Raw genomic sequence first — 13,481 nt, 5'->3', positions numbered from 1 at the left:
AGTCCAATTCTTATGGTGACCCGTAGTACAAAGCTACAAAAGAGAATCAAATGCAGGTACAATCTCAAGAAGAATGTGGTCCTTGACGATGACATAAGCAAAACTGTTTTTAACATAGCTTACCTATATGTAGAGAAAAATACATAGTATAAAGCTTCCATAAACAAGAGCAGAGTATATCTCCACAAGTGATCATAATTGGAGGGTTAAATATACCGAACCTGACACAAAACTTTCTTCGTGTTAGCACGTTTAATTGTGGACAAATAACACATCGACAGACACAATTTAAGAGGGTCAACACCCCAATTTGGAAAGGAAATTGGAGGGATAAAGTAAACTCGATTAGTTCCTATGCTTATATATAACAAAAGGATACATAGAAATGCAAGCAAAGTTGAGAATATCAAAAGGATAGAAAAACTACAAGCGCATATACAAGGATTATCAGTTTGATGGCCATAAGATCGAAGGTTCCAGAACCTTATTTTGTTCTATTTATAGGACTGATGAATAGCCAAGATGTGTGGTAGAGCGTTGATAGCAGGTAAATCACAGGATGCCATCATTTATTCATTTCATGCATGCCCTTCAACATCTCTTGAAGAGGAAGAGAAATGGAACCAAGTTAAAATTACACGAACAACAGGTTGACTAACGAAAAAGGATAGTCTTACCACCACAAACCAAGGTTAAGTTATCAAGGTCCAATATAGTATACTCAGTTGATCTTCTATGTTTGTCTAGCTGCTAGTACTTATTCAATTATTATTTCTCTTCATTAAGTTCTCTCAGTCTTTCCTCTAAGTAGTGGAGACAATTTGACCAATCTGCTTCCCTTTGTTGGCTTCTTGTAAGTAAGGAATTGTCGTCTCAACATGTTACTCTGATATTTGTTAAGATTTATTAAGAATTGTGGATATTCAAAGTTTCAAACTACTTGTTTTGGTCATTATTTTCAAGCTCTCCTTCCGTCTATCCTCAAATACGTGTGTCACCAGTCTCTTTGGGATGATCTAATTGTTCAGAATCTTTCATCAAGGTAAAGGATGCAATCTACTATTGGCAAATGTGTCCACGTAATATCTGAACAGATTGAATACATGAATAGGTAAATGGTGAGTACTTGTTACCTTTCCTTGCTAGACAACGTAGTATGGATTACAATGAGAGAAACCGGTACTGGGAGTGAACTGTTGGCAAGAATGAAACATTAGATTCACCCATGGATTTCAGCAAGTCTGTTAGTAAGCTCGTACACATAAGAGTAATAAAAGTACATACGTGATGCCAAGACATCAACAGTTCTTCAGGCGAGCAATGCTCACACTTGCACATGCTTTAGCCTTAATACAAAAGCAGTCAAAATATTATTTTACACATCAAACATAAGGAAAATCCGCGTTTTCGATGTACCTCATCGTATTTCTTCTAATCAATAAGAAAAATCAGTACAAGCAAGTAGCAATATATTTCAATCTCAAGGAGACCATGTTTGATTGAAATCGGAGCCACAACATCAACATCCATATTAGTATCGTCTTCCTTAAAGAAACTACAAGTGAACATTAGGAGTTATAAATGTGATATTTTTTCTAAAATGGATACATGATAGAAATTGAGGAAATGAATTTGTGTCCTTATCAAGTCAAATTTGGGTATTGTTTATTCTCTATATATGAAGTCACTTAGATCATCCCAAGATGGTTTGTTTTAAGATAAACTTAAATCTTATAGGACTTACAGAAGCAATAGACTTTGCCACTGGAACGACCTTGTCATCAGTATAATTAACAAAACAATTGCAGACAGGACACCCTATAATTAAGCATTTGAAAGAAGCACTCAGATTAGTGGGGACAAGGATGGCATGGAACTAAATCACATTGTTACAATGCTCCAAAAAAACATACCAGATTTGGGCATATTACCACAATTTGCTTCTCCAGCAGAACTCCAATGAATAACCCTAACACCTTTAGGAAAAAAATAACTTTATGCAAAAATGAATAGTCAAGACAACAATTACCATTTATATTATACCCCATATACCAAATGTATGATCTTAAAATGGGTTAGTAATGGTCGTACTGAACAAACAGAATTGCATGGATGTGACCCTAACACCTTTGTGTGCCCGTGCGTTGCAACGAGAGTACGCTGGGATAAACATCGACACATATCTGATCGGATCTTATATTTCCTTGGGGTCTAGAGAAAGTTTGCTCGGAAGCCAAACATGTTAAGACCTAAGTATGTGTTACCCTTGCCCCAAAAGCACATTGTTCCGCGCTTGTATGAGAAGAGCAGTAATCAATTTTTCAGTAGAGCTTCCAGTAAACTCTAATGGCAGTTATGGTGTCCACGTGAATCGAACTATTCTGACCTCAGTGAAAAGAACAGTAATCAATTTGCGTAATAATATGAACAACAGGCCTATTTGCATTAAGACCGTATTGCTCCACAAGTGTGTCAACAAAGGAATACTAAAGTGGAAAGCCAGACTTGACCAACTCAGGTCAGGTGTGGTAAAGTGTGTTCGATGAACCAAAAATAGCAACAATCATAAGACTATGTTTCATAAATGATAATACAGGGTAAATATTCCAATCCTAAAGCCATGTTATTTCTACAATCAGAACGACACAAATCCAATGGTGATACCTAAAATAAAAAAGGCTTGTTTGGTTAGTGCCCAGCCAGCTTTTTCGCTTTTGTCCTAGCTTTGATTTACAAATGCAGCCGGTACAGAGGATTCCATGTGTTACCTTGATAAGAACAGAAACCGCCGACTTGGATTTAGTGTTCAGAAAATGAAAACCATCAAAGCAAGAATTTAAACTCACAACACAAAAGATGATGTTGGTTTCTAATATTGCTGGTCGTAATTTGTATTTTCCTTTGACCCTGAAGATGCATTTAACATGCTATTTTTAATTATGCTAATCAATAATCATATCTAAACGTCATAGTAGTCTATTCGGATGTACCCGTTCCTCCTGGACGGAGTTGCACAGGGAGGGCAAGCATTGATCATCAGTACTTCCAGGTCTAGAATCTAGATCCCACCCCAAAATAGTGAGGCCTTACCTTGCACTGGTGGCCCCAACAGCCACCACTCACACAGGCACCACTGCACCAACCGCTGTTGCGCCCATATGAACTGCGAGCTCAAAGGAGGCTGCTTGTGAGAGTCTTCGTACGTAATGGGTCTAAAAATCATGTCATTGGTACAATGACCATAATGTTTGAATGAAATCACAGCTCGCCAACAAAAAATTGCTTAGATTTCACAACAGAACTGCTCAAAAGTAGGCAGTACAATCCCTGCAGTTTACGAAGCCATAAGAAACAAAAATTCATAGCTAACTTGTTACAGATTGTTTATTCGATTGCAGGATTCATGTATTGTAATTACCTCCGCTTCATGGGCCGCCTAGCATTATAAATTGAAATCCATTGAGCGTTGGGCTCCCTAATCTAACCTTCTTTTTAGGTTGTTCATCTTCTTCTAGATCTGCAAGCAATCTTCCACGTTCCTGTACAACCTATAGTACATAAACAAATAAAGATAAGCACAGAGAAATCTAATTATATATGAAGAGAGGGCATCCTTTTTGAATCTGAATTTAATTATATTACAGTCTAAAAGCATGCTGCTACAATAGATGGTAAATTCTGTTTACTATGGCTTTATTTTTTTTCTTCCGAGACAACATCCATGTGATTGATCTTTTTTTAATCTGAATTTAATTATATTACAATCTAAAAGTATGCTGCTACAATAGATGATGTGCTTGTGATTGATCCTTTTTGAAACTGAGTTTAATTATATTACAGCCTAAAATCATGCTGCTATAGTGGATACTAAACAAATTCTAAGGAATACCCACAGTTCTAGGAATATGTTTCTATTTACCTTCAATCTGTAAGATAAAGCCTAAAAACATGCTGCGGCAATGGGTCCTAAATAGCTATCAAAAAAATTGAAGGCAGTCCATGAGTTGTCCTTATATTCAGTTATTTATGCTTTGCCTCCAACAACTCTAGCACACCATGATTTCAGGTTATGAAGACAACAAGTTATAAATTTCAGGGTATAAATACTTTGTTTGTTTCATCAGGTAGCAAACGGGCCAAGCCTGCACGTGCAAGCTTGGGAAAACAAAGGCAACAATATTGCAAGCAAAACATCCCCGATTGATTTTACAGCTGAGTTAAACCTTGTATAAATGTCACTGGTATAAGGAATACAACCATGAAAACAATAGAACACATAAGTGTGACTATGTGCCGAATCCAGAGTTGCTTGTAGGGTAACCAAAGATTAGACCAATATATGTCATCACGCTCAGGAGCCAAAGTAGTACTCAGCTAAAGGTATTTGCATGAAAAAAGTAATTGATTGAGCAGTAAAATTCTAACCTTTCATCACTACACATACCTGCAAGCAAAAAAAATGGATCAACTGCAACATTAAGACATCTCATAAACTAAAATGATTCATAGTCAAGAAAAGTAATTGATTGAGCAATAAAATTCTTCAAACATGTAGCTCCAGTGGTCAATAAGTGTATTTACATGATAAGAAATCAAAAATCAGATTCGAACACATAAATCAGGGGGCAGAGAACGGGTGCAGGGGCGTACATGGTAAGAAATCAAAAATCATGAAAGGTAGTATCGGTATCCGTCGAAGCACCCATCATATCCTATACACTGTATACGTAGGAAATACATTCAAAGGCATGGCACGTTGCCAGCATTTCATTTTGAAAACAGAAACATCAGTGAGGCCGTGTTCTGGAGTAAAAGTTATCTGGGTCCGGTAATAGCCACCCTGCATACTTAGTCCGCAGCAATGCGATGCAGAAGTCGTGAGCAAAGCGGAAGCGTCCACAAAACATTAATTGGTCTGGGAAACTAAGAGCCACCACCACATTTTCGTAGCAGAATTCAGCACATACCGGCTAGATATTTGCTACTCCAACGACATAGGCGTTCCAAGCATCTCCTTGGTTGAAATGGTGTGATTCTTCATACTTCACGTCCCGGTTGGCGTTATATTCCTTGGCGTTTCCACCTGACTGGGTATTTGGCATCTCCCTCATCCAAACGTGGACCCACTTGAATCCAGCCTCCTCCAAGCAGTCCTTGATCTCCGGAATCGACCATCTGGCCGAGAGCAACCAAGAATTACACATTCGAAGATGGTATTCCTCTACTTGCAGAAAATTATCAATTTGCCTTGTACATTCAGTGCATGCTGTATAGAGATAAAGATAAAATGACAATGAAGCTTCACTGGGACTTTTAGAAGTGTACAGCTGACAAAAACTATAGAAAGCCCCAAAGATAACATCTTTCTTTATTACGAGCTACATAGATATGGCATTGGAATGGGAGTTGGAACAAAGCAAAAAACGTATCGCGGAAACATCTAAAGCAAATGCCAGCCAAGAAAAAATTCAGTTAAATTCTGCAAGCCAACCTCATGCCATGGTGCAATTCTGCAACCAAAATACTGTTAAAACTATACCTAGAGTTTCTATGCTAATGAATGAGTTCTAATGCTAATGAATTTAGTGAAGTAGCTGAAAGAGTTACACACTTACAGCCTCTGTAAGATTGCACCATGTGAATGGGAATAATAAGCAATGATTCTGAAGTGGAGTTTTGACAAGTAATGTTCAAGCTACTTACAGGCGCCAATGGTATGTGAAAGCATATCGCAACATCTGTTTCTTTCTGCCTTGAAAGTGGAGACTGATCCTTGTTTGGCGACTGATGATATCAGACTCATCTTGCTCCCAGAAATATTGTATGCAAGGTTGTACATAAAGGGGAGAAAATTAAAGATTTAGTACTGCTCTACTCTGTTTAAGCAACTGCAAACTACAATGTATCAACTTGCAAAGCCGTCTAGGCCCAGCTGCCCCCGCGACCCAGACGACCCCGTCCGCCTCGCCCTGCGCCTCCCCGTTACAAGAGTCCGCCCGCCAGCGCTGCGGTCCCAGCGAGCCCAACCTGGCTTCCGCCCCTGGGCCAAGGAAACCGAAGCCCCGATGGCAAGCTTCTTCAGGGACAGCGAGCTTCTTCGGTTGCATTGCATTGCGCTGCCCAAGACAGACCAACCAACCAGCCAACCGCAGCCGAGGATGGGTGTTTGCATCCATGCTTCGCCATCCTCACCTCCCCTAAGGACATGATGGGCGGCGTCGTCTATAACGGCTTGCCCCAGTACATGAGGATGTCCTGCAGCAGCGGGTCGCCGCCGGCGTGGCCGCTGACGGGGTCGAGCATGGAGCCCGCGGGGTTCACGGGATCGGAGGCGAAGGTCCGCTCCCATTTGCTGATCTTGGGCTGGCTCTGCACCTCCCGGCCGCACGCCAGCTGCTTCGGGGACAGCACCTGCTCCGAGCAGCTGGAGTAGTCCGCGTGCAGCCGCGGCATCGAGTCCGACGGCCGGTCGTAGTACGCCGCCAGCTCCGGGAACGCCGGGGGTAGCCCGCCCGCCGCCACGAACGGCTTCTGCTCCGGCGGGGAGCTCACCGCCACCGTGGCGAACAGAGGCTTGTGGTCGCCGCCGGCGCCTTCTCCAGCCCGCCGCCCTTCTTGTTGTAGATTGGGGCGAATCGCGCGCGTGCGTACAGGTGTCTGTGGCGTTTGCGGCTGGGGTGGGGTTCGCGAGGGCACGACGCACGGGGGTTTCTCCGCGGTTGTTCCTCAGGCGCGGCGCTGGATTCGCGGGTGGAGGCGGGTTCCGCAGGAGGCGCGGCGGCTGATTCACGACCGGGCGCGCGCGGGACCCGCGGGGTGCAGGGGCGGGAGGTAGGGGATGGCGGGTGCAAGGGATCGGGAGCGGCATGGCGGCTGGGCGCGCGCGGGATCCTCGGAGGCAGGCGATGGCGGCGCGGGACCCGCGGGGGGCCGGGATGGGAGGTATGGGATGGATTCGCGGGTGCAGCGGATCGAGAGGGGTCGCACGGGGGAGGAGGCGGCGGGCATCACGGGCGGGGGCACGAGAGGCTGTGGACGCCCTCCTTACGTTCTTAATAGGAGTAGAGATTGTTTAAGTAGGCTTGCTCTTCTAGAATTTCGTTTTGTTAGGATGTTCCTGGACATATTTTGTTTTGAAAGGGCCACTAATTGTCTCCATATAGTCCCTTACATATAAGACTGTGTTCAACGGTTCCCCCTAAATTTCTCCCCCTATATCCCACTCACGTGACACGTCAGCGTTCTCTTTCCCCCTATATCTACACGCTCTACAGCGGTTTCCCCTATATCAAACATCTATACTCCACCACACCATTTTTTTTATACTTTCATCATCAACTAACTCAACTACCATCCAATATTTGATTTATTTTTATTTGCTCTATAAACAGTGCGCGGCTGTAACTTAGTACACAAGTAACTGTTCTCAAACAATTAAGCAAATGTTCAAAAACCAGTATATGTTCATGCTAGAAAGCCATTACAAATAGAAAAATATAACCTCACATTCTCAGCACTTCTTTTTTTGCTTCAGTCAATCCATGATCATGACATATATACAGGATATAATGTAAAACTTTAAATTCTGTTATCATAGACCACAAGATATCAACATTCTGCAAGTGCTTTCTTCATATGATCTGAAAATATGCCTTGTTACTTTCTTTAAAAAAAGGAACTGTTATACAGTCACACTAATGAAAGGTAACAGAACCATGATTGGAATTAGAACTGGATGCGCAGGTCAATTCGCATGGACAACCAAGAAAAGGTTTGAAAATCTTGTTATTACTCATGTAAAAATATAGCTCGGGACCATGCCAGTCTTTTTTAAAGCAATTACATGCAGAACATCATCCATTTTCTGTCATCCCATAATCTACACACAAATTCTTCACGAAACCGTTGCTAGCAATGGTTGACCATGATATGTTTGCATATGGAACAAACTCATGCCGAATGCCAGGCATATAACTCCACGACAGAGAAAAATGGTGCACGAACAGTATCAGATTATCTAATAACAACTTGATAGCCACCTCCTCGCCGCTGTGTATGTTGACGCCTGCAGCCAAAAACAACGACGCGTAGGAATCTGCAGAGACGCGTGACAGAATCAATGAAGAACCCGGCGAGACGCTAACCGAGATAGAGCTCGCCGAAAGATCCGCTCCCGATCTTCTTCCCAAGCTTAAACTTCCCTCCGAACACGTGCTCCATTCCCGCAACCCTGCCAACAACCGCCCCGTAGATCGTCGCCCTCCAATGGAGAACGCTTACATTGCCAGTCCGCAGAAGATTCGAGCCGGAACGACCGGGAACAAGGGTTTCCCCGGATCTGTCAACACAAGGTAGATTCCGTGCTGCGAACCGCCACGTGCGACGGAGCAGTCAAGGCCGACCGGCGGACGGGCGGCGGCGGTGAGGCGGATCGAATTGGCGAGAGAACTCGGAGGTTTCGTGTGGGATCCGCGAAGCTTGAAGGCGGATCCGCGAAAGCTTGAAGACGGATCCGCGAGGACGACCCCCACTGCTGTTCGCCGCTCGGAGCAAGACAAACGAATCGCGGGACACGGCGGATCGACACTTACCTTCTCCGGCGGCGAATACGTCGCCCTTGGTTCGCCTCCTTCGCTGTCCGTGGAGTTTTCCGAGCGCGCGGTCGCGTGGCCGAAGGAACCGGCTGGGGAGAAATCCGGCGCAGTAGCGTGTCCATCCATTTAGCGGGAGAGAGAAGGAATCGGGAGGGGAGAGGAGGAGGAGGAGGAAGCCGGTGAAGAGAATAGGGGCGCACTGTAACCCCTAAAACAGCTACAGTGGTAGGGGAGGGGGAGCCAAGGGCGAACCGTTGAACATAGTCTAATTCACTCCCACTAATCGTCTCCATATCGCCGCACCTGTTTTCTAGTTTAAAATTATTCCGACATTGGTGTATATGAACACTCTAGCTATAGTCAATATAGAGTAAACATCCAACAAGAAACTGGAAACAACCCGAACCTGCAAGAGTGCAAGGTAATATGAGCACTAGCCTAACAAAACTCAAAAGTCAAAGCAATATTAATTGACATTTTCAGAACTTGCTCTCCATAGGATCAGTACAATAAGAATTAAAGGATGTAAAGAAATTATTTTCTCCGGACACATTGTGATTTACTGATATTTAACAGATCAAACAAAGCTTGATCGATCAACTAGTAATCAAACTCAGGTCTCCTTTGAAATGGAAGAAAACAAAGGATTCAGTTCCTATAAAAGGTTTTCCTATTGAAACAAAGAATTAGATCCTACCAGTCCCTTCAAAATTTGTATGAAATGACATCCTTCATAATATTTTTAAAGAAAAATAAACATGAGATCCAATCTCATGTTTTCTTTCGTTTTGTACCTTGCATTCCTATATTCTTGTTTTTCTTGCACATGATCCAAACACATGTTTTGTGACCTCCCTATGTTATAAATTGCTATGGGATTGCAAACGCATAGCCAATCTGATCCCATGTTAACTCCTGTTTGGAATCTCTCTACTAAAATTTAGTATAGTTAGCTAATAAAAAATAATTATTAGGTTTCAAACATCCTCAGCTAATATCAAAACTAGTTCATTAGCTAGCTTAACTCAGCTAATAATTTATCAACTAGCTAACAGTTAGCTCTAAGGGTTCCAAACAAAACCTACTTTGACCTATAGGTAGACGCATTACAAGATTATTATAAAAAGAGATTACACTAGGTAATTTTTGTTTTGCAATGGTCAAGCAAAAAATTAGACATACGAAAAAGCAAGCCACTAGTCTCCAGAAAACATAGAGCTACTGAGTACTAGGATATGGATATATAGAACAAAAAAAAAGGTTCTGCATAAGCCTATATAGATTCACCAAAGTAAATAGCTAATAGCAAAACAAATAATCAAACATGTATATCAATATGATTCATAGAAACTATATTCAGCCAGACTTTCAAGTTTGACTTAATTCATAGAAAACATGATTAATATTTATGATTCTATGCACAACTAACCTAACCTGATGGTCCGGTATCAATAGCTCTAATCAAACTTCAAATGAAAATGAAAAACTGCATTTTTTTAGCTGTAAGTTTTAACTAGTCACAAAAAATGAGACTGCCAGAACCTGAAGTAAACATACAGTAAAAAGATAAGGTGCGACAAACACCAGTAAACAAAAATTAGAAGGCAACCAATTTAGTAACATTAACTGACATGACAAAAAACAACAATATTCAGCGAATAGTTTAAATTCAAACAACATTTATTCATGATTAAGCCATATGCGGTCGCACGATAGTTTTGGGTAACGAGAACACAACTGGTCCATGAAACCAGCTCAGTCACGACTCACGACACAAACCATACAAATACTTTGAAAGACAGCACCATCCATGGGCAATGGCAGAGACACTAGATAACCCAGATACAGCAGCAGCTTCAACGACTGATGGCTTAATAACCACCGCGAAGACGGAGCACCAGGTGGAGGGTGCTCTCCTTCTGGATATTGTAGTCTGCAAGGGTGCGACCATCCTCCAGCTGCTTGCCGGCGAAGATCAGACGCTGCTGGTCTGGGGGAATCCCCTCCTTGTCCTGGATCTTAGCCTTCACGTTGTCGATGGTGTCAGAGCTCTCAACCTCCAGGGTTATGGTCTTGCCAGTCAAGGTCTTCACAAAGATCTGCATACCGCCCCTCAGGCGGAGCACCAGATGGAGGGTGCTCTCCTTCTGGATGTTGTAGTCAGCCAAGGTGCGACCATCCTCCAGCTGCTTGCCGGCGAAGATCAGCCGCTGCTGGTCCGGGGGGATACCCTCCTTGTCCTGGATCTTGGCCTTCACATTATCAATGGTGTCGGAGCTCTCAACCTCCAAGGTGATGGTCTTGCCAGTCAATGTCTTCACGAAGATCTGCATTCCTCCCCTGAGGCGCAGCACCAGGTGGAGGGTGCTCTCCTTCTGAATGTTGTAATCCGCAAGGGTGCGTCCATCCTCCAGCTGCTTGCCGGCAAAGATAAGACGCTGCTGGTCCGGCGGGATGCCCTCCTTGTCCTGGATCTTGGCCTTGACATTGTCAATGGTATCTGAAGACTCCACCTCAAGAGTGATGGTCTTGCCAGTAAGGGTTTTCACAAAGATCTGCATACCACCCCTAAGACGCAGCACCAAGTGGAGGGTGCTCTCCTTCTGGATGTTGTAGTCAGCAAGGGTCCTCCCATCCTCCAACTGCTTGCCGGCAAAGATGAGACGTTGCTGGTCAGGTGGGATGCCCTCCTTGTCCTGGATCTTTGCCTTGACATTGTCAATGGTGTCTGAGGACTCCACCTCAAGGGTGATTGTCTTGCCAGTCAAGGTCTTGACAAAGATCTGCATGCCTCCCCTAAGGCGCAGCACCAAGTGGAGGGTTGACTCCTTCTGGATGTTGTAGTCAGCAAGTGTGCGTCCGTCCTCAAGCTGCTTGCCGGCGAAGATAAGCCGCTGCTGGTCAGGAGGGATGCCCTCCTTGTCCTGGATCTTAGCCTTGACATTGTCAATGGTGTCAGAAGACTCCACCTCGAGGGTGATAGTCTTGCCGGTGAGGGTCTTCACAAAGATCTGCATCTGCAAGGAAACCAAAAAAAGGTAAGCATATAACAGTAGACCAAGGAGGAAAAGAAAAGGAACACTATAAGATATATGCGTGCTCAAGATGTAGTTGCCACCGTAAGGTACAGTAGCAGCATGATGCCACTCCCTACGTTCTATTTTATTTGTCACGGTTTAGTTCAAAAATGAACTAGCGGGCGACAAATATTCGAGAACGAAGGTAATATATAATAAAGATAAGCGACAAGAACATGCATGTTCAACAGGTGGATGATAAAGAACAACCGAGCAGGAGCCACACATCTACATATTTCTGAGCATGCATATCAAACAGAACAAAACAGTGCATGCTCATCAGATAATAGCTAAGCATGTGTATAGAACAAAGCAACAAGACAATGCATGTTCAAGCAAAGGTGAATTGCATTACTATAAGCAGTGAAATTACACATATTAAACCACCGTCACCGGCTAAATCACACACCCTAGAGTTTAACAGATAGGCACGGTGCATTTTAATCAGGCAGAAGCTACAGCCTCAACAATTCAGGCAGAACTACAGCATCAACAGGAACTCAACTCTGAAGCACATATTCATCCATCATATTAATTACAAACATATATGCTAGCACATGTAGATCCAAATTTAATTAGAGTTCTCGCTGCAGCTTTTCTAGGCGGCAGGTGTGGCCGCGTAAACAAGGAACTAAAATCCACTCTAGCTAACGCGTGGATCAGGCGTTGCCAGAAAGGCAGAAGCAATCAGGCTAAAAAAATAAGACCAGCAAACTAGTACGTATACACCATATTAATTATGAATACATATGTTCAACCCATGCAGATCCAAATCTAATGAGACCAGCAGCTACCGTATAATAAATCATTCGATTCTACTCCGATCTGGATGGACCTTACAACGAGGCCAAAAGCAACGAAACTGATCTGACGAACCAGACGAACAGGCCTAAGAAACGAGCCTGTTGGAATCATCACAGCGAACAAGATCAAGGTTAGATGCATCAAGATCAAGGTTCCATCTAATAGGACGCACCATTCTGCATCAGGTACTTATTTAATTAAAAAGGAAACCACGAGAAGATCCAACCCTAAGAAACGAGGCTGTTGGAATCGTCACAGCGACCCAACCCAACCCAACCCATCTCAGAGCCTCTTACAAGCATATCCCACAATTACTAGATCGAGGACTCGGAGCTACGATAATAGATCGCCAGATCTGGGAATCGAAGCCCCCATATAACCCGTAATAAATCGTATGTTCGTATACCTAGCAAGCAGAGGAGGTGAAGGGAGAGTGGAAGCGGGAGGATGGATGATCGCAGTTACCTTGAAGCGAGGGGAGGGGAGTGGGGGATCGGCGAGGCTCGCAAGGACGACGATTCGGATCGGGGCTGTGTCCGCGTACGCCCAAGAACACAGACGAAGATGAGATGTGGGGAAAGGCGAGGAGAGGATGGTTATTTATGGTGCGACGATAACGCTAGGGGAGGGGAATGCCGTGTGCAGTGACGCTTTCGTGGCGGTCTAACCTCTAAAATTAATATCTAGTTGTTCCAAACACCGCGTTCCTATTAGATCGGTTTTAAAGGTAGGTTTGGTTTGGTTTTAGTTTTGGCTTTTGTTTCCTAAAAGATAAAAATTAAACTAAAGGACTGGATTTAAGCAGTTTTTTTTAAAAGCTGACTTTTTCGTAGTGTAAAATTGAAAGCTTATTTGACCTGTTTTTAGTGGATTTTTTATAAAACTGTGAAAATATATATCAAAGAATTTTTAATGGTTTTTAGTGGTTTACACTAAATAATTTTTAGCTTTTTAATAGCTCATAGTCTGCAATAGTTTTTTTCATAGTTTACCGCCACAGTCCAAC

General features: G+C 43.2%; 3 protein-coding genes across 3 annotated transcripts; all 3 read right to left on the bottom strand.

Annotated features, from left to right (window-relative positions):
- Positions 1–2,492: 2,492 nt before the first annotated feature.
- LOC103654903 (translation initiation factor IF-2) lies at positions 2,493–6,868 on the bottom strand. Its single transcript, XM_023302319.1, has 3 exons — positions 5,704–6,868; positions 4,426–5,175; positions 2,493–3,548 (listed from the first exon to the last, which is right to left on the bottom strand). Exon 1 carries the CDS (start codon positions 6,866–6,868, stop codon positions 5,906–5,908), a length of 963 nt encoding a protein of 320 aa, XP_023158087.1. The 3' UTR covers positions 2,493–3,548; positions 4,426–5,175; positions 5,704–5,905.
- An 880-nt stretch (positions 6,869–7,748) lies between these two features.
- On the bottom strand, positions 7,749–8,990 carry LOC103654902 (CBL-interacting serine/threonine-protein kinase 13). The gene is made up of 2 exons (XM_020552930.3): positions 8,145–8,990; positions 7,749–8,065 (listed from the first exon to the last, which is right to left on the bottom strand). The coding sequence occupies exons 1-2, from the start codon at positions 8,218–8,220 to the stop codon at positions 7,854–7,856; spliced, it is 288 nt and encodes a 95-aa protein (XP_020408519.1). The 5' UTR covers positions 8,221–8,990; the 3' UTR covers positions 7,749–7,853.
- A 1,269-nt stretch (positions 8,991–10,259) lies between these two features.
- Positions 10,260–13,153, bottom strand: LOC100282068 (uncharacterized). The gene is made up of 2 exons (NM_001154981.2): positions 12,941–13,153; positions 10,260–11,611 (listed from the first exon to the last, which is right to left on the bottom strand). Exon 2 carries the CDS (start codon positions 11,609–11,611, stop codon positions 10,466–10,468), a length of 1,146 nt encoding a protein of 381 aa, NP_001148453.1. The 5' UTR covers positions 12,941–13,153; the 3' UTR covers positions 10,260–10,465.
- Positions 13,154–13,481: the final 328 nt, after the last annotated feature.

Source organism: Zea mays, chromosome 4 (assembly GCF_902167145.1).
Source record: "Zea mays cultivar B73 chromosome 4, Zm-B73-REFERENCE-NAM-5.0, whole genome shotgun sequence".
Classification (NCBI taxonomy): Eukaryota; Viridiplantae; Streptophyta; class Magnoliopsida; order Poales; family Poaceae; genus Zea; species Zea mays.
The sequence above is the reverse complement of the archived record's forward strand: the minus strand, read 5'-3'. Positions and strand labels throughout refer to the sequence as shown.

Coding starts and splice junctions, on each gene's coding strand:
- LOC103654903 (XM_023302319.1), bottom strand. CDS start 6,868: ATGCCGCTCCCGATCCCTTGCACCCGCCATCCCCTACCTCCCGCCCCT.
- LOC103654902 (XM_020552930.3), bottom strand. CDS start 8,220: ATGGAGCACGTGTTCGGAGGGAAGTTTAAGCTTGGGAAGAAGATCGGG. Junction 8,066..8,144: donor TTTCGGCGAGCTCTATCTCG/GTTAGCGTCTCG, acceptor TTTTGGCTGCAG/GCGTCAACATACACAGCGGC.
- LOC100282068 (NM_001154981.2), bottom strand. CDS start 11,611: ATGCAGATCTTTGTGAAGACCCTCACCGGCAAGACTATCACCCTCGAG.